Raw genomic sequence first — 26,438 nt, 5'->3', positions numbered from 1 at the left:
TTTTACCTTGTGTATTTATTATCAGTATTCTTATCTTTGTGCGTGCTTAGTGCTGTATTATTTACAGCACTTAGGAGAGTGCTGGCTGTTTTTAAAATGTGGTCTATGAATACATTTTACATTGACATCTGCTTATACGTCCATGATGGAGTTGAGAGCTGTCAGCTGTAGAACTTCTTTAACATCTAATTTATACCTACCTGTTTCTGACCTGCAATGCATGTATGGTGGGTGTCCTACGTATTGAGAGCAACCTTTCCCTCCATGGTGCCTGCTGTTGCCTGCTTGTCTTTCTGCATGTCGGTAACACCAGCAGCTGATGCAGCTGGTTAAACTCCTGAAACATTCAGACCTCCTGAGGTTTTTCTAGCCGCCGCTGTTTGTTGCATCAGTTCATTAGACTCAAACTGCTCATTTCCAGGAAGAAGAAATGGCAGAAACTTACAGGATGAATTAGACCTGGGCAATATGAAGCAAAATGTCATATTCCAATATAACTCATTTTATATCCCAATAATGATATACGTAACGATATAAAATTGTTCGTGTAATTTTGTCTCAGTCATCAGTAATGTGTTTGATGTGCTAGGCAACAGCAGCAGTGATGTCCTTCCATCTGGGGGAACTATGGCTGTATAGAGTTTCACGGGTAAATACTTGTTACAGCGTTTGCGTCTGGACTTTATTATGAGAACTTTCGTCACCACTTGACCCTGCTTTGGTCGTTGACTCTGTATTCTTTGTCCGAATTCCTGCGCAGGGGATAAAATTAGTTAGTTGTGTCGGAGTCCGTTGTTGGGACTGTGAGCCAGTCTGTTGTCGGTTCCACTTCGGTCTTTTTATATCCAAACTGCAACCAAATTTCCCCTCTTTCATGAACAAGCTCATCGGTTTGGGTCGGCTGGTCATCCTTTAGTGAATTATCCTGCTCTGAAACACGTCTGCTACCGTCTTCCTCCATGTTTGTTTAAATATTTCAGCATGCCATAAAGCACATCTTGATGTGAAATACTGCAGTAAAGCACCTTATTGTGGCGTAGAGCCTCAAATGAAACGATCGACATTTTCTAGCGTCCAAACGATATATATCGTCATATCGCCCAGGCCGAGGGTGAATGAAATGTCGTCTGATGTAAATTCGGTCTGGAGCTGCCAATTCTGACAAATGTGATGTTAATATGTGCACAAGTCTGATATATAAGTCTAGCAGTCTGGCGCTCCCATCCTCACCCCTTCTCCGTCTTCTTTCCCTCCTCAGGCACCGGGACGTTTGGCCGAGTCTTCCTGGTCAAAGACAAGAAGTCAAAGGCCTTCTTCGCCCTGAAGCAGATGAAGATCTCAGACGTGATCCGACTGAAGCAGGAGCAGCATGTCCACAACGAGAAGGAGGTTCTAACAGAGGTCAACCACCCGTTCCTGATCCGGCTGTGAGTCCACTCCAACAGTCCCACTCTCAAACAGTCAGGGTGGAGAGGTCAATGTCCTATGGAGACTGGTAGACCTGATGTGTTTTATCACAAGCAGCCTTTCCTGCATGTTTTATTTGGTCCTGGAGAGCATGTAGTCCCGTTCAGTGAGGTTTCACAACACTTTTTTTTGAAGTATAAGATCTGAGTCAGCAGTGTTTGTGGCCAGCATCCAGCGGCTCCTGCCTCTTCATCAGCTGCGCTTCTCTGCTGTTAGTTTTCCTCCGAGCTGCCCTCCAGCTGACAGGTGCAGCGTTCTCCTCCATCCACGCATCCCTCACATCACATCAGACAGCACTTTAACACTTCAAGCCCTCCAGAAGACGCCTTTGAAGGCTAAACTAACCGCGTGTTCAACCTTGTATGGTTTTTTTCTATCTGGCAGCTTCTGGACTCACCACGACGAGCGTTTCCTCTACATGCTGATGGACTATGTGCCGGGCGGCGAGCTGTTCAGCTACCTGCGGAGCCGCGGGAGATTCAGCAACTCTGCCGGCCTCTTCTATACCTCGGAGATTGTATGTGCCATCGAGTACCTCCATTCTAAAGAAATAGTATACAGAGACCTGAAGCCCGAGAACATCCTGCTGGACAGCGAGGGGCATATCCGGCTCACCGACTTTGGCTTTGCTAAGAAGCTCTCTGACAGGTGATCCAGTTTATTTTTACTTTAACCCGCCACTTTCCTCCTCATCATCGACACTTTGAGCTCTCAGCTCGCAGGATGCCACCAGACTCCCAGCTGGGAGAAACCTGCAGGAGCTTGTCTGAAAAGCTCCAAAGGGACATCTGAGGGTGATTTATGGGCTTCGCTCACCTGTAGCCAAACCTGCAGCAGCTGCTCCAGGTTGCCTCCGTCTGATTGTTCAACAGATGCCACATCTCGTGAGATCGGACGGAGTTCAGGTGATGGGAAGCTCCAACACGGAGGTCGTAGAAGTTTCCATCAGTTTCCCCTGTTTGGCAAATCTGACCTGATATGCAGGCATACGGAGGACTTTTGGTCATTTGTAGGCAAAATACAGTAAAATCTGCTGTTTCTGATTGGATTTGGAGAGTCGTACCTTCAATCCAATCCACTTTATTTATATAGCACATTTTATAAATGTAAACAGTGCTGCACAGATTAAAACAGAAACAATGTTACAATACTAAAATATCAATAAATACAAAGTAATAAACTTAAAAGCAGTTCCAATAAACAGGTAAAAAAAAAAAACAATAAATAATTTAATTAAAAAAAAATAAAATAAACAGGTAAAAGACAATAAAAAATTTAATTAAAAAGATATAAATAAAATAAACAGGTAAAAGACAATACATAATTTAATTTAAAAAATAGAAATAAAATAAACAGGTAAAAGACAATAAATAATTTAATTAAAAAATAGAAATAAAATAAACAAGTAAAAGACAATAAATAATTTAATTAAAAAGATATAAATAAAATAAACAGGTAAAAGACAATACATAATTTAATTTAAAAAATAGAAATAAAATAGATAAACAAGTAAAAGACAATAAAAAATTTAATTTAAAAAATAATAACAATAATAATAATAAAAAAGTATAATAATAATAATAATAATAATGATAATAATAATAATAATAATAACAATAAAATAAATAAATAGATAAATAAAGACACAGAGGACCACACAACTCATGTGGTGTTAAAAGCCAGAGAATAAAAGTCTTAAGACGAGACGTGAAACACTCCAGGGTGGGGGCGGTTTTGACATGGGAGGAGAGGGGGGGGGTTTGTTGTCAGGGCATTCCACAGTTTAGGTTCAGCCACAGAAAAGGTCCCATCCCCCCGAGTTTTAAGCCTCATCTTTGGGACCATAAGCTGGCGCTGACCTCTGACCTCAGAGCGCGGTGAAGAATAAATTTGAATGAGGTCAGACATGTATTTATGGGCCAGTCCTTAAAAACAAAGAATAAAATCTTAAAACCAACAGGAAGCCGGAACAAAGATGCAAGACGAGGGGAGATGTGCTTCTGTTCTTTAGTTCCTGTTAAGAGACGCGCAGCAGCATTTTGGACTAACCGCAGTGGATAAAATGCTCTGTGATTAATTCCTCAGTACCTTTCTCATGATTATAATCCAGAGTTAAACCAGCCAGCCAGCAGGCCAAGATATCCACAAACCCTCGCAGATCTTCAATAGTTTCAATTCTTTCAGGATCCAACAGAGAAAATGTTGGATTTGCCCCGTATTTTACACCTGGGATGGATTGGATGTGTTCCTGCCTCAGTAAAGCATCGTCATAGACACATCTGTAAAAAGTAGTTCCAGGATGATGTTTAGCATCGTTAGCATCTCTCCTCCTTTTAACATCTGTCTGTAAACATCTGGGACGTGAGGAGACCAGTTGCTGGAGTTGTAGGAGAGGAATATTGTCTCGTTCTGGTCTGATGCAGGATTCCAGCTGCTTTACTGGGTTTCTGCTCTCATGAAGCTCCAGATGTTTTATACTGGTGGAAGGGCCAAACTGCAGGCAGACCAGTTCTCCTGTGATGGATGCAGGATGTGGTTCAGCATTGTCTTGCTGAAATCTGCAAAGTCTTCCCTGAAAGAGACGTTGACTGGACGGGAGCAGATGTTTCAGCGTTGATGGAGCTTCACAGATGTGGAAGCTGCCCACGCCATCGGCACTAATGCATAAAAGATGGCAGCGTTTCCGGATCCTGCTCACATCTGGCTTCTTCTTTGCATGATAGAGATTTAACCTGTGGATTTCAGGGTGAACTGTGTTCACAGACTGGGATTTCTGGAAGTCTTCTGATTCAATGCAGTGATTTCCAGCAGAAGAATCATGTCTGCTTTTAATGCAGTGCTGCTTTAGGACCTCAAAATCACCAGCATCTACTGGTAGTTTTGACCTTCAGTCTTGTCCCATGCATACAGAGATTCCTTCTAATTCCCTAAACTCACAATATTATGCTGAAGAACATTCACAGATCAGTTTGTCTCTGATCTGTGAAGCTCTGTCCATCTTTTCATTAGAAGAACACTTCCTCTCTGAAATGCTGCTTTTACACCCAGTCATGTTACTGACCTGTTGCCAGGTAATCTAATTACTTGTCAGATGCTCCTCCAGTTACTTTTCCAGCCTTTTGTCGCTCCTGTTCCAACTTCTTACAGACGTTTTGCTGCTATCAGAGTCAAACTGAGCTCATACTTGCCGAGAAATGTAGTAACCGTCTTATCCTCCGATGCGTTGTTTCCGTTCCATTAGGAGTATGGGCTGATGAGGTTCATGAACCTTCGCATGACGTTTCTACTCGCATATCTCATCCCAACTTTTCTCTTTACATCTGGGCTCGTTGTTTGGCCTTTTATCCTCTGACATGATTCAGTTTTAATAACTTGATTTTCTAATTAAACTGTGGAAAGTCTGACGCTGGCCAGCAGTTTGAGTTCAGCGTCCTCGGGATGAAGCTGAAGACGCCGCTGAAGGGCGAACTGTGGTCGTTAGAGCTCTACGGAGACCGATCCCATCCACCCACCTCATCACAAAGAGATGCAGGTTTTAATATCTGCAGTGCAGCCGAGGTGTTGCAGTGTTTCCCCCGCAGCTGCAACGACCCACGCTGACATGTAAGCATAACGGTGTAGGATTACATTTTTTTTGGGTTTGGGTTTGGGGGGGGGGGGGGGGGGACAGATGGGGGCTGGTGGGCAGATACCTCTGATGTTCAGGCGACCCACTTATAGGAAGACGGTGGGCTCTGTCTCGGGATGGAGCGCCGCTTCATCTCAAAGCTTTATGTGTTGCCATAGTGACCCCTGCTGGCCGACCCCCACATCAGCACCTGACCCCCACACACACACACACACACACACACACACAAACACTCAATGAAACGCATCAACACGTGTCTCAGTTCCACTGTGGCTGCGCCTCCTCCCGCCCCCCCCCCCCCCAACCCCATGCCTCGTCCCCCGTGTCATCAGCAGCCTCCTCATCCTTCACCGGGACCGTCGTCATTTCCATACAAATTACTGTAACCATGGCAACTGTCCAAAAGAGGTCATTACCCAGGTGGTACCGGTGACAGACGATGAAGGGGCCGAGCGCTCGTCATCGTCAGGCGAATTCCATCTGCTGCTTCACCTGACCTCCTCTTCCTCCTCACACAGGTTCTTCAGACACACGCACACACACACACACACACACACCCGTCTCGCCCCGTAGTACTACAGAACCGGTCAGATCTATTTACACAGCAAGCAGCTGCAGCGTCTCGCTTTACACACACTATAGAGAATATGGATCAGTTATCAGCAGGTAACAGTGGCTGGCAGTGTGTGTGTGTGTGTGTGTGTGTGTGTGTGTGTGTGTGTGTGTGTGTGTGGTAGGGGGGTGAAGGGGGGGTTCTTACAGAAAACTGATCCCATTGGAGACAAATGGTCTGAGGCTGTTTGGACTGAAACACAAAGTTCTGCTGAACTGCAGAGGAGATCTTAGACTTCATGTTTAGGATTTCTCCGTTAATCTGAGATTAAAAACCACAATTAATTAATTATGAAAGATCCTTAATATCATCCCTTTTCATAAAAGATGCTGTGACAGGCAGACCAGCGCAACGCCACTTCCCAGTACTGTGTGTGTTGTTGTGTCACACAGCGGCTGCTCTGCTAGAGGTCAGAGCTCGCTAGATGTTTCTAAATTCTCTCCAGGTGGAGGTCCGGTCGCCTTTTCCTCTCGTCTCTCTGACTGGAATCCAGCTCATATGTAGGATTTATTGTTTTTAAAGAGGATTTTAATTTGTTTTTAGTTTGTTTTGTTTTTTTATCTTGGGATCAAAAGATGGAAATATCTCAAGCTTGAAGAATTTCACGTGATTTAACATGTTTGTGCTGCTGGGAAATTAATGCTTTATATTTGTGATGATAAAACCGACAATAATTGTACAAAGAAAATCTACAAAGATTACATCCCTCTTCTCTTTATAAAATGATTTTATGATCATATCAAACTGACTCCACAGTCTAACCTGCTAACACCAAATATTAGGGCTGTGACGATGCGCTTGTGTCCCCATTCGATTTAAATGATGATTTTTGTAGATTAAAACAAAATAAATGAATTAAACTTCATTTCAACCCAGTAGCCAGACCTTCATTCTGCTGCAAAAATGTTCAACAAGACAAGTAAAAAGATCAATAAAAACAATAAAAATGACTAAAATTTTTTAATGGATTATTTTTTATTTATTTAGAATTTTTTTTTTTTTTTTTTTAAGCAAAAAATTGGTCTAAAAAATCCAGATTTTTTTTTTTTTTTTTAATTTTTTATTCGATTTTCCCACCCTTACCAAATATTCATCATAAATCCTGACTTTGAAGTCTGGAGACCTTAATTCTGCTTTTTTTTTTTTGTTCCTTTTCTGGCCTTTTGACTTATTAAATCACATTAAAATATTGTCAAAAGGCCTTGACAACGTGTGACTTATTAAATCACATTAAAATATTGTCAAAAGGCCTTGACAACGTGTGTTTTATTCCTTTAAATCAGACCAAAATGAAACAAACATTTTGAATCGAACATCACATCTTCCTGCAGATTTTGGCTGAACGTTTATAAAACCGGACACGGCAGAAGAAGGTGAAGTCTGCAGACAGACCTTATAGGAAGGGGAGTTTCCGCGGCTTTTAGCAGTAATTCTGTGTCTCGATGTGTGTGTCGTCTCAGGACCTGGACTCTGTGTGGAACTCCGGAGTACCTGGCTCCCGAAGTGATCCAGAGCAAAGGGCACGGCCGTGCGGTGGACTGGTGGGCTCTGGGCATCCTGGTCTTTGAAATGCTCGCTGGGTAAGCATCTCTTCACTCACATCAAGCTGCAGGGGGCGCTGTCCATCACCAGAGCCGCAGGAGGAATTCTGTCTCATAGAGGGAAATCTGTTCAGAGTTCTTCCTCGCCGCAGAGCTGCCACAGATTAATCTGTGAATGGGGAGAACAATGATGCTGATCCCCGACAGAAATAACTCGGGTTCACTCCGATGCTCTCGGTGAATAATAACGGCTTCAGAGAAAAAGATTGAAATCAACTTTCGCAGCTCAGTGGGCGACTCATTAATCGTTGTTCGACCTTTTATTAATCATTTTTTATCTCTAACTTATTTCATGTCTGAAACACAAAAGAAAAAACTGATTGGAGGGTCTGTTCTGGTGACATACTGTAACGTGGACATAGAGCATCTTCCTCCAGCTCTGCTTAAAGGTCAGCTGTGACCTGTGCTGATCCTTCTCCTTCGTCGTGGTAGGAAAGCTTTGAGATGTGAAAGGAATGTGACCTTCTCCCGGTATTCATCAGGGCAGCTTTGAAGTTCTGAAGATCCTGAACGTTCCTCTGCAGCAGTCAGCAGAATAAGATCTCTTCCACCGCGGAACTGAGAGGGCGTCCGTCAGAGGTCTCTGAGAAGTGTTGAACCATCCTGCTATGAGGCTAAAGCAAGTTGAGAGGTGTGAAGGGTCAGAGCTCCCAAAGGAGAGTAGCAGCAGACGCCCGACCCCCTCCACAACCCCGTAATCCCACCTTCGGGGCCAGATTTCCCATCATAATGGAAACCAGTCGATGTGTGCATACTTCCCTGACTTCAGTTTCTCTATGAAGGTATCTAGTTTTTGTCCTGACTTGCATCAGAGAAACAAGTCTGAGGTTTAATTATTATTATAGTCCAAATGCTTTCAAACCCATGCAAAGAGATTCCACAAAATTCTCAGAATCATCCCAAAAGGCATTCAAAATATGCTCCAAACATTTCCACAGTACGTTTTAACATCCCCTAAAACACTCCCAAAGCACATCCAATATAATTCTTATATGCACCAGAAAATGCACTGAAACCATGACTAAAAATATATCCAAGATGAATCAAAACAAGTCCAAACTGGGTTCAAAATGTGTCCAAAAACAACCCCAAAACAGTTCCTAAAAAAAAAGTCCAAGGTACATCCAGGAACAGGCCCAAAGTGTGTAAAAACACAAGTTCAGAACAGGTACAAATGTGTCCTAAAATGAACCCAAAATGTATTTTACAAGTCTGAAAGAATGGCCAAATGCAACCAACAACCAACCCAGAACACATCCTGAGTTATGTCCTAAAACAAGTCCAAACTGGGTTCAAAATGTGTCCAAAAACAACCCCAAAACAGTTCCTAAAAAAGGTCCAAGCTACATCCAGAAACAGGCCCAAAGTCTGTCAAAAAACAAGTCCAAAACAGGTACAAATGTGTCCAAAAATGAACCCAAAATGTATCTTACAAGCCTCAAAAATGGCCAAATTCATCCAATGTCCTAAAAAGTCCAAAACGGGTACAAAACACACCCAAAATAAATTTAAAACACAACCAAATCAAGAATAAAACCAAACCCCCAAACAGGTCTGAAACAAGTCTGAACGACTCATCGGTGTCCTGCTTATAGGCAGGAACCGACATGAAGGGTGTGCCGACCTCTGACTACAGCCCCCAAAACCCTGAACTGGTGTAGAAGTAAACAAGGAGCTGGTTGGGGACATGGTGGAGATAAAAGGAGTTAGTTTAGCAACAATTAACAGTAATTACAGCCTGAGTCTGTTAAACTGAATGGTTTTATCATCCGGTACATGAATTGTTACGGTGAAGCCCTGGAGGAGGGGTGTCAGAGAGCCCCCTGCTGGCTGCTGCTGGAAGTGATGCAGGTCAGACGCTTCAGGCTGCTGGACCTTCATCCTGCGACAACACTGTTGTGTTTGTGTGAGAAAACAGGTTTAAAGGAAACAGAAGCAGGTACAGTTCGGCCTCAGGGCGTCACTGCGTGCTAAACGGTCACATGACCCCTCTGATGCTCCATCTTCGCTTTTAAATAATCAGTCACACACTTACTGGCACTGATTCCTCAACTGTTATAGCATCACTTAGGGGAAAAAATACACACCCACACACACACCAGCGGAGTCTGCGGTTCACAGTCGGATTCCAGGCGCACCCCCCCTTCCCCACAGACTCTTTGAGTTTTTCACAGGCGGCGTGTGACGAGCTGCTGCGATTATTCGCCTGTCTGCTCCGTGTGTAATGTGTTTAGAGGCTGCTCCCATTATGTAATTTGTGGGTAATGACTTGTCCAGGCCGGAGCACAGGGAAGAACGGGACAGCTGGGAAAGAATTCAGTGGAGGGCAGCAGCATCGGGCCTGTGGGTGGCACACACACACACACACACACACACACACACACACACACACACACACACACACACACATCAGAAAAGCTGCTTGGTCTGCAGCAGTTATCATAAACACTGTAAACACTGATTTCTCCATGTGTTTGTTCAGTGTGTTACCTGCTCCTTACATCATGCAGGCTGCAGCAGAGCTCAGGTTGAGATTTCATACCGTGACGTGTGTGTGTGTGTGTGTGTGTGTGTGTGTGTGTGTGTGTGTGTGTGTGTGTGTGTGTGTGTGAGGAGCCAGCTGACATGACGGGTTTTTTTTCTGTCCACAGGTATCCGCCTTTCTTTGATGACAATCCGTTTGGCATTTATCAGAAGATTCTGTCGGGAAAGCTGGAATTCCCACGCCATCTGGATTTCTATGTCAAGTAAGACAAAAACACACACACACACACACACTTCTTGAATTATATATATATATATATTCAAGCATTTTTCCTTGAACAGCTTCAGTTTTCCCACGTAAATCCCATTTGGGACTGGCAGTTTGGTTTTAAGTTTGACCGAGTGCCAAAGATCAGACGCTTTAGTCTCCATTCACAATGTGGTTAGTGGGTTAAAGTGTCACACTCTCAGGTTTTAGCACGTCCAAAACACATCCGAGACGTGTCCAGAAATTCATTTCGGATGCATCCATAGCATATCTAACACATATCCAAAAACTATTCCAAGATGCTTTTGAAAAGACAAAAACAAGACTGTAAAATAGATAAAAGTAGGTCAAAAAACACCCAAGTCATGTGCAGAATGCATGCAGGATGTGTTCACATATTCATCAAAGATCAGTTCACTCCTTTTGTTAATGTCCACATATATATGAATGTCTATGTGAGAAGGTATTAATGATTATTGTATACAACTGACCCCTTGCTAAACTCCACCCCCCATGGTTACTGTTGCTATGCCAGGCAAGCTTTTGACTCCACCATTTTTCCCACTGCAAAAAAAAATAACCACAGATTTCTCAACATCTTTGGTTAAAACTATTCCAGAAGAAAACAATTCAAATTTCCGGAGTCATAGTTGGGAAAATCAGAGAGAAGCAGACAGAAATGACGGCGATATGCTTTAGAGAAATACATTCATAACATCATATGTCGCGGAGCAATGTTTACGAAAATCTATGTGAAGGCTCACTGTTCATATTGCAAAACTCAATCGCCCCATATCTTATGCACAAAGCCGTCTTATAAAGGAACCCCGTTTTTGCGTTGCCAGGTGAGTCAATACATTATGTTATTTTAAGCTTATTGCTAAATGTTTGGCAACCAACTTTCTAGTGTTTATCTGGTATATTTGTTTAGACTCAAGCAGCTGTGATGAACTGGGGACCTGTGTAGGGTGTACCTGCCTCTGGCTTGATGAATACTGGAATAGGCTTCAGTTTCCCCATGATCCTGAATCGACTGAGCAGTACAGAAAATGAATGAATGGGTCTCAAGCAGGACACAACTACTTTAGTCAATGTTAAAGCGCTAATAACCTTCAATTAATACCCTACTAGTCTTGTAGCTAACAACTGTGTGCAAGTTGGCGTTAGAACTTTACCTTGGAAGAAACAAGGTAGTTTTTTTTTTTATCTTTGATGGCATCAGCTTCACCTGAGGTTTTCCACATTGTTTAATTCATATTTGGCATCTATCCAATTGGGTTTTGGGAAAGTGAAAAATACATCACCCAAACCCAAAGGCCATACATGCACTACTTTGGCATTCTGTACAGGAAAAGAAAGCTTGCCAGACTTTTCTCTCTTGCTATAATCGTTAACATATGATTGGTCAGTGACGGCTCTAGTGTGGGACTTAGCAAAGGATCAATTTAGAGATATAACATATGAAGGTACACCTGCTTCCCTTTTTTAAATGAGGGACACATGCAAAACACATCCAAGACACATGCAAAATCAATATTAAGACACATTCAAAACATCCCCAAAATATGGAAAAACAGATCCAAAACCAATCCAAAGTCACATCCAAAACAAAACACATGTAGGATATGTTCAGAAATTCATCAAGGATACTGTCAAACAAGTCAAGGACATATGCAAAAACAAATCATATGCCAAAATCCACCTAACTCGCATCCAAAAATGGATCCAAAACATGTCCCAAACCTGTCCAGATCACATCTTCAGTTACAACCGAAATATGTGCGATATAACCTCCACAGTCCGAAACACACACAAAACATGTACATTGTAAAAGAATAATACTTAAAAAACATGAACCTTTTGAGAACTTCCAGACATCCAAAAAATATTCAAAACAACAGATCTGAAACACCATGATATGTCTGAAACATTTCAAAGGCCAGTTTAAACAAGTCTAAAATGTGCTAAAACATGTGTGAAATGCATCCAGAACCCATCCAAAACATCCAGACACAGACAAGATGATTTTCAGTGGCAACATCAAAGTGTACCATCATGTGACACTGACAGTAAACTGTACCCAACAGCCACAGTGTAAACACGCATGAAATGATTTGATCTGTGTGCCAGATGCTTGCAGAGTGAACAATTCAGCACCTTTAAGAATGATCTCTGCATTAACATGTCTTCATGTTCATCACTGATGCAAACAACAGGATGTCTCCGCTTCACCCTGCAAGAAACCATCTTCACTGATGGTGTTTCCAGAAATGTTTCACAGCTCCTGCAGAGATTTCCTTCCCTGTTTTCAGCCCAACTTGATGGTCAGCTGTACACATTCTGGCTTACCCATAGACTATATATAAAAAGATGGATGGAGCCTCCGGGACATCACTCGTAGGTGTCTGAAGAGCTGATTTGAAGCTCAGTGGGCGGTTCCTACCATCACCATCTTGGCAGGGGCATGCGTGTCGTCTCACCTCAAAAATACAAATATGGGCAAAGAGGTGGAGCTGAGAGGGGGGCTGTGAGCGTCATGTTGGATGATTGACATCGAGCGAACTCCGAGCTTTCTGTAGCTAAGAGCTAACCGAGCTAACCCGGAGATAACAGGAGCTAACCAGCTAACAGAGGTAAGCAGGCTAAGTCACGTTGTTAGCAGGCTAAAAACCCCGGTTGTTCTCCGTTCTTCTGACTTGAAGCAGGAGATCGGGTACCTGTCAATCAAAGGGACACGCCCTTAAGTATGCCAAATTTCAAGATTAAATTACTTTTAAACAGGCAAGTTAGAAAAAATTCACTCCCCCCACAGTTGTCATGAAGGTAAACCTGACCTATTAAACTGAAAATGGATTTTTGAACCAGGCTGTAAACATGTTTATTTCTGCTGTGAAGTCGGTCTTTTTAACATGGGAGTCTATGGGGATTTGCTCTGTTTTGCAGCCCCTAGTGGATGAAGGGGGAACTGCAGTTTTATGCACTTACACATAGGCTTCAATTTTAACCGCCAGAGGCTCTGTCCATCTTTCATATATGATTTATGCGCTTACCTCAATGTCTTAAAATTTACCATAACTAAGAAGTCTAATCAGAATCAAGTACAGAGCAGCCAATGTATATAAACACTGGAGTTAAGACTGGACAGAAGGCTGGACTCAACCCAGCCCTCCACACTTCTACTGACTCTTTAATATTTGAAATAGTTGTAAGGGCGTTATTTTCAGTGCGTGGGGGTCTTTAAAGTGCCAAAGTCCCCTGCAGTTTCAGAGGGCCTGCAGCCACTAATGACACACCTGGCTGATTTGGACCGGTCCACTCACATAGCCCATTAAAGTGTCTTGAGGTTGCAGGAATGTGCAGAATTACAGGCTCAGGGGTTCAGTCTACGTGTGCACAGCTCTCCTGGGGCCAGACACACACACGACCTCACACTGTTAAGCCATTTATCTTGGAGGCAGCAAAAGGATTTTTTACATTTACACCACTTTTTGTCACAGTTCCACGTCACACAGTCCCATCCATCAAACAACCGGGGTTTTAGAGTTGACTCGCTTCAGGTTCGGCTCTGCTGTTCAGACTGAGCAACCCTGGGAGGAATCACGCACCCGTTGCTATGGACATGTTGACACTGGGATGACCTGGCCTGAAGCGTTCTGCTTCGTATTCAACTTCTTTCACTTCTCCAGCTGTTTCTGGACCTCAGTTCCTTGGGGACGGAGAAACGTGGCACCAAAATTTTATTAATACCTGGAAGACATTGCTTTTGTTGTTGCTTAGTCTGTTGCTTATCTAACTAAAACAGATCTGGTATATGACCAGATTTGAAGAAAAAGATGAGAAACACATATTAATGTCAACAGTGTCAGATATTTCTGTATGGAGAGAAGAGAGTAGCGCAAAGCCCAGTGCATCATTGGATGTACCCCAGTCACCTTGGTTTATAGCAGCAGAACTAAAGAGACGGATAAAGGTCTCCAAGCCAGACCTGACTGTAAGATTTATTAAAAACAGAAACTTTGAAGGCTGATATTAAATGGAAAGAGTGTCTCCTTCCTGAAGCCAAACTAAGAGCCTGTAGCTTGTAAGGACTACAAGAGATTATTTATGTCCCTTTTATCTATAAATAAACGTGTTCATGAACAACTTCAAATGTCCCTTCAAACATCACTTTCTATAAACTACCAAGTGTGTTTTACATTGGCATGGTTGTTGCGCAGTTTCAGACCATAGTAAACCAATTTATCATTTAATCAAACTAAATGGAGATGTCTAAGTATCATCTGTGAAGCAATGACAGTTCATACCATGCCGTGTAATAATATTACCTAATGGAAGCATGTACAATGTGAAAAATATTGGTCTAAGTCAGGGGTGTCAAACTCCAGTCCTCGAGGGGCCGGTATTCAGCAGGTTTTTGTCGTTTTCCTCTACCAACACAACTGCTTCAAATCAAATGGATCCAGCAGCTTCTTGTCAACCAATTTATTCATTTCCATCAGGTGTGTTGGAGCAGGGAGGCAACTAAAAACCTGCAGGATACCAACCCTCTAATTACAGAACCCTGAGGAACTCCATCACTTACTTGGATATCTGAGCGAGACTCATTGTTGACATGAACTGAAATCTATCAGCTAAATATGACTTAAACCATCATTTATTACTAATAACGTGTTTAAGCCTCAGTTACAAATTGCTGTGTTTAGCAGGAAGTTCCATCAAACAACTCAAGGTCTCCATATAACGATGGAGTCTTAATTTAACCTCACCAAACCTCGACCAAAGTTATAACCTAGTCATAACTTTGGTCCTAAAAACTAGACTGAACAACAGCTCATGACATATCACACAACAGCATTTAGGTTTGTATTAACTATGCCAAGGAGGAAAGACATCAGAAATGATGATAGGATCATTCATGGCACTGTTGCTCCACCACTGAAGACTTTTATCCCTCTGTGTTCTGAAGTTTCTTCTCGAGACACTCGGACATCTCTCCGGGGCGAGTGCTATATAAGAAAACTCAACTCTGCTTTTGGAAGATCAGCATTCTCTTATGTTGCAATGAACCAATGGAACAAGTTACCTACGGAGCTTTTGAAATGTACAAATTTTAGTGAGTTTTCACATTTGCTGAAACGATGGCAGCTCTTGGCTCAATCTTGTACCCATTACTGATTACTTCGAATGTGCTATGGTGGCAGCCTTGTTTGTAGAGGCTATGGTTAATAATTGGAAGCTTATTGTATGTAATGTTGGGAATTTTTTTATGTGTTGTGTTTTTTATAACCTTGAAGTATCCCAATGCATCTTCAGCCTGCTCTTGGACTACAGGTGGAAATTAGCACTTGTGCTGTAACCTGGCATGACGCATCTTTCCCTGCGGGGTTAATGAATGAAATGAAATGATCTTAGAGAAGCAACTGTTGCTGTTAATCAATCTGGGAAGAATTGTAAGGTAATTTCTGGACCATCTTGGCAATCCTCCAAGGTCATTCCAGAGTCCAGCTCAAGGTCAGAACATGCAATGCTCTGGGGGGGGGAAGCTGGGGTTATTCTTGAGCTACAAGACCTGGACATCCTGCTGTCAATGAATGGACAGTAAACTCTGGATACCAAAATATTCAAAAGCGTGATAAGTCCATCCGTCTGACTGCTAAAGCTTGGCTCAAACGGCCTTCTGTAACAGGACAACTGGATTGAAATAGGAGAATTATTAATTGAAACGGGAAATAAAACATGGTTAATTGACTGTTATAACTTTTATCATTGATCATTGATCTTCCTTTTCTGTTTGGATGAAGAGTTCTTTATGAAATCCATTGAAAGGCAGAAAGTGAAATATTTTCCACTGAAGCTGATTAGTTTTCCATGACATGTCCAGAAACGTCCAGATAAAAGCTGACTACTCAGCATCCAACTGCTGTATTTATTAGGCTGCCCTCAGCTTTTTCAGGTGTGAGGTAGACACATCAGGAGGTATAACATCCCAGGTCTTTTACTCTTTAGGGCTTTTTTTAATACTCCTGACATCCCCTTCCAAAAAATTTTATTTGTAGCCAGAAAGTTTTTGTCCACTTTCTTCAATTAAAACGGTGTCAAAGAGGCACCGCACAACTATCCACCCCTCTTCACCTCCTGCAGGAAGTCGGACTGCCTTTGTTCCAATGCATCTGTCATATTGACAGTGGGAGGAGGACCTTGTGACATTTTTCATTGTGTGCTGGAGACAGAAAACAACTTTTCTGTGCAGCTTTAGATTGACTGGTTTGTTTCTTTTTCTCCCCAGAGACCTCATCAAGAAGTTTCTGGTCATTGATCGAGCCAGACGGTTGGGCAACATGAAGGTGAGTGGTTAGACTTCCTGTCTGCCTAAAACACATGGCAGGCCACCAGTTTGACGTCAGCAGTCTGAGGACTGGGACGGTTCAGTGTGACTGCAGCTCCACCTGGTTTCAGTTAGACACAACTGAGAGGAATCAGAAGGTTTTTCTGTCTGGTTGAATTTTTAATTGCTGGATAACACGCTCACCAGCCGCTTTATTAGTCTACCTTGTTAGTACAGAGTTGCTACTTTTGAGGTTGGTGGCGTATATTCAACAAGATGTTGGAAACAACCCTGAGAGATTTTGCTCCATATTGACATGAAAGCATCACACAGTTAGTCAGCTACATATCCCAAGAACTAATCTGTTAGATTTAGATTTAATAAAGCACCTTCAGCCCCAAAAAGGGCTCCGGTTGGATCTGTATACATTCTTGGCATTGGTGGCAGAATACCTAATATGATATTTTGGCTTCTGTTGTGGTTCCAATCTCACTGATCCAACCCTACAGAGTTGAACTTGACACTGGAATCCACGATTAATCAAAAGAAACATCACTTCCCCTGCAACTCAACAATAGGAACAAGGCAGGAGCAGCATATTTTTTCACTAAACGGTGGATCTTTTGTTGGTTAAAGCCACACAAACTACTGGATGCCCACCATTCTCCTCCTATGTTTGTGTTGCGTTTGTCTTTATAATTGGAGGAACTTTTTGCAGCACAAAGAAAACACACCATTACATTGCTGATGCATATTTTGCTATCCGACTTGTACCCAACTTTACAGGTAAGGGTGAGATTGACAGTGAAAACAAGAGAGATCGGGCTTTATCAAATCAAACCATCCCGTCCCGTGTTGGAACCCTTTCTAGAAACCAAGTTTAGGTCGGTGCCTTATTAAACTGGAAGTTTCCATCAGAAGATGCTACACTTTGCTCATAAAGGAATGAACATGATCAGCAACAATACTCAAGTAAGCTGTGGTGTTATGTTGGTACGACGAGGCCCAAACTGGGCAAATAAAATCTCCCCCACACCATGGTGGATCCATGTTGTCATGATGTTTCCACCAAATTCTGATCCTACCATCTGAACATGGAGCTGAACTGGAGACTCATCAGACCAGCAATGTTTCTCCATCTTCTATTGTCCAGTTCTGGTGAGTCTGTGTGAATTGTAGCCTCAGTTTCCTGTTCTTACTGACAGGAGGGAACCCGGTGTGGTCTTCTGCTGCTGGAGACCATCTGCTTCCAGGCTGGACGTGTTGTGTGTTTAGACATGATGTTCCGCGTATGTTAGTTAGAACCAGTGTTTATCTGACTTCCTGTTTCCTTACCATCATCTCCAACCAGTCTGTTCATTCTCCTCCGACCTCTGACATCAACAAGACATTCTGGTCCAAACCACTGCTGCTCGCTGGATATTTTCTTGATATTTAGAGATGGTTGTTTGTGAAAATCCCAGTAGATCAGTAAAAACTCAAACCAACAAGTGACAGAACTTATCTTCATTCCATCAAAGCTCCAACAGACCGTATTCACCTCATTTATTTCCTTCACTTTGACTTAAACATATCAATTATAACTTAATAGATCATTTATTGCGGGATTAGTTTCAGTTTAAAACTTTCCAAAGCTGTAATCAGTTTCAATGACCACATTTCTTTTACACTTTTTTTTTTGCACCTTCCCCGCATTTCTGCTTTTGTGTTTTTTGTTTGTTTGTTGTTTTTCCCTCTCTTTTATGTATTTCTTGTATTATCATTTATTTCATGTATTATGTATTATCATCTTTGTAGTATAAAATAATTTTTTTTAAAAAAGACTTCTTGCTTGTTTACTCTTCACTCTGATTGCTTCTGAGACGTATGTGTGTTGTTTGTGTTTCAGAACGGAGCCGATGACGTGAAAAAACACAGATGGTTTAAGACCATAGACTGGGAAGCAGTTCCTCTGAGGAAACTGAAGGTGTGTTTGTTGGTCTGAGAAGTAAAATTCAATGACTTGTCCTGCAAAAAACTGATTTGTGATCATATTTTAACCCTTGTTTGCCCTGTTAGATGTCACATTTTAGTCACCTTTATTTCTGTTTATGAGGAGACTCCCTTTCAACACACTTGTAGCCTGATCGGCCCTTATAGCCGTAGAACAACAATTCAGCTCCTCATATCTTTTTTTAAAGAAGCGAACAGTGGTGTGTAAGATGAGCCAGGTGGAGAAATCGCTCAGTCACTAGGTGTTCCCCAAGGCTTTGTCCCGGAGATTCTCCTCTTTATCGTTGATCTCCTTCCTTTAGTTCCTTTTGTAGTTTAAGAAATGTAATATTCACTTTGCCCCCTTCTTGAGCGGCCACCTTATCATGTTGGAAGGATTTGCATATTCCAATGATCCTAGGGACTCAGCTGTCAGGGGGCGCTTTTTTACCCCTGGTAGGGTCCCCCAACAGAAATGGGTCCTTGGTGAGGGGCCAGACAAAGAGCAGTCCAAAATGACATGTTAGCAGCACTAAGATTTTTGGATTCCACTCCATCTTACCCAGATGTGGGTCACTGGGGGCCCCTTTCAAGCTTGGCTTTCGGGTTGGGCTTAGTAGCAGGCTTGGGGCCCTGCTGGGCACAAGCTGAAGAGACAAAGCGGGGTCTTCCTTCCAATGGGTTCACAATCCACAAAAGGAGCCACGTTGGTGGGGTAAAGCGTTACCTGGGTGGTAGGCAAAAGCAGGGACCCCCCCAGCTACAGAAGTTGACTCTCGGGACATCCCTATGGTGTGTAAAGAGCCTAAACTGGTGTCTGAAGTAAAGAGGTTCAACAAGACATTGTCGGGCTCACCTCAGCAGTTTAGGCTCCACAACTAGTCTCCTGGAGAAGGGTTGGTCCTGGGATCACCAACTCTGGAACTGTTGGGCCATAGTCCTGCAGACTTTAGATGTTTCCCTGCAATGAAATGGTTCTCTGACAGCTTTTTTTCCAGCTTCTTAATGACCCATTCACGCAATATGAAACATTGTAGATGATGGGATCTTCAAAATCTTCACAATTTTCATCTGAGCAGCATTTTTCTAGAAAGTGTTTCACAGTTTTTCATGACAGTTTGTCTCAGATTGGTGAAGCTCTGTCCATCTTTACATCTGAGAGACTCTGCCTCTCTGAAATGCTCCTTTTATATCTTGTCATATAACTGATCTGTCGCTTATTAACATTGATAAATGTCTCCCAGATGTTTTTGATTTGTACCAGTTCCTATCTCTGAACCTCTCCTCTGGTTCCCACAGCCTCCCATAGTTCCTAAAGTTTCCCATGAGGGCGACACGTCCAACTTCGATGTTTATCCCGAAGACAACTGGAAGAAAGACCCCCCTGTTTCTCCAAAGGATCTGGAAATCTTCAAGAACTTTTGATCCAGGTCTTCTCTGATTGATAGATTAAAAGCTGACAGACGTATTTAAAGTTTCTTCTTCAGTCGGCTGCTTTTCATGGAGAAAGAACAGGTTCGACGGCTGTTAGAGGACCCATTTTATCTATAAGGATGACGTCCTCGTGGACAAAACCACAGAAATAATTCCCTTTTATGGCTTTATTTATCAGACTGTTTTCATGTTATTATTATTTTGCATTTCCTCTGAGCCTTCTCATAAGCAAAAAAAAACAACGAAGACTGTTACTTTATAATCAGGTAGGTTTTTTATTATATGTTCTGCCTTTTTAAAATGTCTATGAAGTCATATCTGACCGGTGCTGAACTGTCAGTTTGACCCGTTGTGACTGGAGGTGCCTTACATCGGCGTGACGAGGACGGCGAGTCGCAGCCAGACCGATGTTCGGAGGTTCTGCTGCAGGCGTCGTCGCCTCTCTGTTATTTTCACCTGCAGCTCTTTGTTATTACCATTCAGCCGCAGCTGCTACGCAGACTTTCCCACGACACACTTTGCTGTTTCATTTCACTCTCCACTTCACCACCACCATCATCATCATCATCATCGTCGTCGTCATCATCGTTGTCTTTGTCATGCCTTGGGAGAACAGTCATGTCGGGTGAGAGGTGGCTGATGTGGAAGAAAGCTGTTGGTGATCTTCACAGCCTCTGAACACGGTGGTGGTCTCACCATGCTGTGGCGACCAATCAGCAACCAGCTGTTGCTGATGAAAGAGGCCAGGTAGTGACCGTGAAAGTGGCACGTTTCCACATCAGGTCCCAGCTCAGCTGGTTTGTTTGTTTTTGCACGAGTTCTGTGTTTAAGCCCGGTGCTAGATCACTTGTTCTTCTCTTACTTAATATGTTTTCTTGCCTTTTTTTATGTTTTCAGTTTCAGCCAGAATCAAAGAACCTTTTTTTTTTTGTTTTTAACCTCCCGGAGCCGAGAATATACTTGCTTTGCATGGCTACACAAAGGATTTTCTGTTTGTGTTCAACATCGTTTGAGCATTTCCTCTTAAATTGACACTACATGTTCACATTTCCACAAGCTGCAATATGCGAGTGACCAGTAGGGGCAGTGTTGCTCTCAGCATGCGTAGAAGTGAGCTGACGGGGTCTTGTGTGTTAAAAATGACCTAATACTTCAAAGACGAGACACGGCATGCTTAGTTTCCATCTACAATTACAATTTTTTGTTTTTTTTACAATGATACTAAAATGAACCCTTTAAACTATAAGAGGACTTTTTCTTTTACATTTTAGTCCAATAATTGAATCAGAAAATGTGTGTAAATAATTTTGCCCTGTTCTTCGGAATAAATGTGACTTTAAAAATCTAGCAGATATTTGACTTTTACATAAGTTTTAAATGCTTAAAAAAGTGTTTAATTACAAAATCATAAAACCAGATTTGCGTTTACATCAGATTAGTCTATCAATAAATCAGTTACACATGAAGAAAAATTCATATTTCACATCTTTTTAAACCATTTTGTCGTGCTTGGAGCTTTCATTGTCTCAGACACTATAAAGATTTATCATGAAATTATGGAAGATTTATTAAAAATAAACCTCTCTTTCAACACCATGGGTGTCCAAGTCCAGCCCTTGAGATCTACCATCCTGTAGCTTTTAGATGCTCCTTTTCCTAGAACACCTGATTCACATGGTGGCTCCTTACTGGGCCTCTGCAGGGCTGAATGGGGAGTTAAGCCGTTTGATTCATGTGTGATGAAGAAGGGATGCATCTGGAAGTTGTGTGACGGTACCTCTAGAGGACCGGACTTGAAAACCCTTGTAGACTAATTTGTTCAACAGTATACGAATAGAAAAGTTAAATATAACTCAGGAAATGTGGTAAAAGAAACAATGAGGCAAGTTGAGAGAAAGCACAAAACTGAACATGACCGGCATTGTGAAGTGTTGCTTCTATTTAAATAAATAAGGTCAGTAAATGTATTCACTTATAAGATGTTAAGAAAAAGACAAAATAGCAAAAATGATGAACTTCAGTGAACAGTGAAAACACACACAAAAAAACCCATAAAAACTCAGAAACAATACCGATACTTTTATTTACAGCAGCTAAAATATTGCTAATGTAATTAAAATAGTTAAAATCCTAACATTTTTTCTTGCTGCTGCTTTTGGGCTGATCTAACTAACTCCACCCCTCCCCCGCACACCTGTCCCAACAACAACGTAACACACCATACATCAATGCAACGCTACGCTACGCAGTTTTCACGATTTACTGACCTTGTGTCGATAACGCAAATGGTCGAGAAGTTGCGATCGTTTGAATTGAGCGTGTCATTTTATGTCACTGGCAACCACATACTAACATGGACGTGTATAGTCTTGTTAACATCCCACACGTTCAACAACTCTATCCTGCCGAGGCGTCTAAGGCGCCCCCTACTGGAATCCACTGGTAAGGGTAGCACACAAGCTCGTATGTGAGCCGAACAGCGCCGGGGCCATACATGAACGCTAAATTAGGCAGCGAGTATATTTCCAGCCAAAGACCTGTTGTTCTCTTTTGAGACCACCAGAGGGCGGCGTCAACATTCGTGTTAGTGTAGAACTGGTTTCCCATACAAAGAATTAAGTATTATGGTGCAAACAACCAAAAATGTGATGGATACCGGGTCTTAGAAGGGCATCATATTTCCAGGATGAAGTCATCAAACAGTTTTTCACCCCTTCAGCCGATGTGTCTGCTGTATATACTCATATCTGTTCCATGTTCCATTGTTCTATATGTCAGAGTTGTCCATTAACACCTGTACAACCTCGCCATCGTCGGTTTTAAACCATCATGTTGTATTTGTACTTGACTGACTCCGACCTCTTAAACCGCTTCTACTGTAACATCTGTAAAAATGTCCAAATGTTGCAACTTTAACCCCAAAAACCATTAAAATCATGCTTTTCAATGAATGAATCCAGTTTGAGAGTCAATGTGAGTGTTTCCAGCTGTTTGGTGGAGATTTTGACTCGTAGAAGAAGGATGAGGAGGAGGGTCTCTGCAGCCCTGTGAAGGCTGACCGCCTGTGGAAGCAAACATAGCTTTTATAGTTGCAGAAAGGAACTCGATATCTGTGAGATGAAGCTTTTAAAGAAGTTTAAAGCTTCTAAAATTCGGGTTTTTGTGAGTAGAGGAGGTCAACACTTTGTAGCGGATGAAACCTGATGGAATATTTCAGTGAACACCGTGTTGGTGGTTCATCAGCAGTTTTCTCACTTTTTAACCGTTAATAAGTTGAATTCCAGGTGAATTTAGGCCACGCCTCCATCTCTGATCACCTCATCTTCTCTTAACCTCATCCCTCCTTACCGGTCCTTATTCATCCATTCCTCATCTTTCTTCTTTCATCCTTCCTTCTCTCTCATCTCATCACTCATGTTTAGCTATTCTTCCCTCTTTTCTATCCCTCCATCCTCTGCCAATCCAACCATCCTTCCATTGTCATCCATCCCTCTCATCTACTCATTCATCTAACCTTTACATCCGTCCCCCCTCTAATTTATCAGTCTTTCCTCACCCATCCTTTCATCTGTCCATCCTTCCTCTCTTTGTTCATCTCATCCTCTTTCATCTTTTTATCCATTTTCTCTCATCCTTCCATCCTTCTCCCCTTCCTTGATCTCTCATTCCTCCTTCTGTCATCGTCTTCCCTCTATTCCACCCATTCATCTATCCTTCCATCTCTCTCCCTGATAAAAATCATCCTTTCATCATGTTAATCTACTTTTCCCTCCCAATTATCCTTCCATCCTTTCCCCCCTTCTTGTTCCATCCATCCTCTTCCCTCTTATCCCCCATTCATCTATCCTCTCATCCAACCCCATTTATATCCATCCTTCCCTTCCTCATGTTAAGTCCCACATCCACTCACCCTTTCCTACCTTATCTGTTAATCTTTTCCTCCTCCTCCTCCCACCCATCCATCCATCCTTTCTTCTTTTCCATTTATCCATCCATCTATCCTTCCATCATCTCCATCTCTCATCCTTTAGTCCATCTCCTCTCTTTCTTCTACTTCATGTCATAGCCGCCAATCAGAACTTCCAGATCTCTCTATCTTCTGTAAAACCAGTAAACTCACATGTCTGATGTGGTTTTACTGGTGAAATGAAGGTTTGATGGATTCTGACAGAAGCCTCTCCAGAGGTAAAGCCGAGTTTATTATTTAAAACATAAATATTAAACCAAAACGAGATGAAAATTTTCTGAATATTTTCAGTTTCGTTTCTTATTTAATCATGTTTTCATCAGCCTGCATCTCTTTTCACTTCCTCTGAGCTGAATCACGATGATTCAGACACAACGACGGGAACTGATGAGAATCCGAAATAAACACTTAATTGGAACCTGTTCACCAGCAGCTCCCTGCAGTCCTGGATTTCCTCCAGCTTCGGGGAAAAACCTGTTTGGTATCCAGGACATATCGACGTCACGCGTGACATTTTAATGATACTTGGTGCTCCGATCACATCTGGGATCATTTCCAGCAAAAACAAAAACCACTTTGACCAAAGATCGAGAGAAAAGAAGCTGAAAGCAGTTGGTGATGAGCAGAAACTGGTGCTCAAAACTGGTTTCAGCTTCACGTCCTGGTCCTGCCAGAGCCGTTAACAACAAAAGCAGACTTTTATGGAGACATCTGAGGAAAATCTCCATCTCTGCTGCAGAGAGACTAAAACAAGTCGAGCAGAAAGCAGATTTCTGTCTGAATCTCTGTGAAAGTAAAAAATGGAAACATCTCCATCCGATGCAGTCTAACAGCGAGACATCAGCTACAACCTGGTGAGAGGATGGAGGACACAAAGGAGGAAAAACAAAGAGAAGGACAAGAAGAGAAAGAAAATGAGAAGGATAAGAAAAGGATGGAGAGAGATAAGGACAGAGGGAGGAGAAAAAGCAAAGGAGAATGGGCGGTAAGGGAAGAAGTACAAGTCAAAGGAAAAATAGAAGTAAAGAAAAGAGGTAGGAGTTGAAGTAGAGATAAACAAGTAGAAGAAGTAGAGGCGGAAGTCATAGTCTGCAAAAGTATAAATGACTTAAAAAATGAAGTAGTAGAAGTAGAAGTACAGCTAAAAGAAGTCAAAGTGGAGGTAGAAACTGGAGTAGAGCCAAATAAATAAATAGAAAATGATGGAGCAGAAGTAGAAAATGAGGGGGAGGGGGAGATAAAAAAAAAAAACCGTCATTTATAATCACTGTTTATGTCACCTGACAGTCTGACCAGGTGAGCCCCCACCGAACCAAACAACAGGGTGGGCTTCTTCACCTGCCTGATGATGTCACTCTAATAACAGGTCATACCTCTGTCATCAGGTCAGGAGCGAACCACACCCTGCTGGGGGGCAGATAAACACCCTGACCCCCCACCTTGAGCAGCCCCGCCTCTCTCCAGGCTCGGAAACAAAAACCTTTTCTGGTTAGTTGACATGTCGACACGCTGAAGAAAAAAAACACGTTCATCATGATTGATAACCTTCCAGTGTCATTCGCCAGCAAAAAGTCAGGAGAGCGTTTCCAGTTGCCATGGTAACTGATGCTGGTAGAAGCAGTAACATCGGATCACATGGCGTGCTGCATATTCACGTTTGTCACATAGACCGTAAATGAAAGATGGACGGAGCTTCTGGTGGTTAAAAGTGAAGCCTATGTGGAAGTGCATTAAACTTCAGTTCCCTCTTCATCCACTAGTCGCTGCAAAACAGAGCAAATCCCCATAGACTCCCATGTTAAAAAGACCAACTTCACAGCAGAAATAAACATGTTTACAGCCTGGTTTAAAAATCCATTTTAGGTTTAATAGGTCAGGGTTATCTTCGTGACAACTGTGGGGGGAGTGAATTTTTTTCTAACTCGCCCGTTTAAAAGTAATTTAATCTCGAAATTCTTCATATTTAGGGGCGTGTCCTTTTGATTGACAGCTACTCCCGCTTCAAGTTGGAAGAACGTAGAACAACCGCGGTTTTTAGCCAGATAAGAACGTGACTAAGCTTTAGCCCGCTTACCTCCGTTAACTGGTTAGCTCCTGTTATCTCGGGGTTAGCTCTTAGCTACAGAAAGCTCGCTAGATGTCAATCATCCACCATGACGCTCACAGCCCCCCTCTCAACTCCACCTCTTTGCCCATATTTGTATTTTCCGGGCGAGACGACGTGTATTCCCCTGCCAAGATGGTGATGGTAGGAACCGCCCACCAAGCTTCAATTAAGCTCTTCAGAAACCTACGGGTGACGTCACGGAGGCTCCGCCCATCTTTTTATATACAGTCTATGGTTTGTCTTTATTCTGTTTTTTCCTTTAGATGAGTCGACTTTTCTGGTTTTTAAAGATGGTTTTATCGTTCGTTCTATCGTCCCATCAACGACAATGTGGTAAGAACGACGAGTCTGCAGCATCTTCCATCGAGGTTGTTTTCTCTTAAATACCTTCAACTTTCAGGCCCTCCAACATCCGAAAGAATTTCCTGTATGTTTTGGGTTGCTTCCATGAAGAGTGGGTCTGTAACTGGGATTACTGGGTGTGATGGAGTCATTAGTAACACTGGTGCTTTTACTGCCACACCAAATAAAAAAGCCCAAGGTGGAAATTCAGCAGTGTTTGTGCCGTTTCTG

At 42.4% G+C, this 26,438-nt stretch overlaps 1 protein-coding gene across 1 annotated transcript in view; it reads left to right on the top strand.

The window, feature by feature from the left end:
* Positions 1 to 22,750, top strand: part of prkx (protein kinase X-linked) — a 39,471-nt gene extending 16,721 nt beyond the window's left edge. Inside the window, exons 2-8 of the mRNA XM_079264034.1 lie at positions 1,259 to 1,427; positions 1,852 to 2,115; positions 7,169 to 7,288; positions 9,961 to 10,056; positions 16,348 to 16,405; positions 18,275 to 18,352; positions 19,657 to 22,750. Coding sequence (XP_079120160.1) covers positions 1,259 to 1,427; positions 1,852 to 2,115; positions 7,169 to 7,288; positions 9,961 to 10,056; positions 16,348 to 16,405; positions 18,275 to 18,352; positions 19,657 to 19,782 — 911 coding nt within the window. The 3' untranslated portion in view covers positions 19,783 to 22,750. The remainder of the gene's footprint in view (positions 1 to 1,258; positions 1,428 to 1,851; positions 2,116 to 7,168; positions 7,289 to 9,960; positions 10,057 to 16,347; positions 16,406 to 18,274; positions 18,353 to 19,656) is intronic.
* Positions 22,751 to 26,438: the final 3,688 nt, after the last annotated feature.

The sequence above is a fragment of the Telmatherina bonti genome (genome assembly GCF_933228915.1).
Source record: "Telmatherina bonti genome assembly, chromosome: 24".
In the NCBI taxonomy this organism is placed as follows: domain Eukaryota; kingdom Metazoa; phylum Chordata; class Actinopteri; order Atheriniformes; family Telmatherinidae; genus Telmatherina; species Telmatherina bonti.
This window is presented reverse-complemented; position numbering and strand designations above follow the sequence as displayed.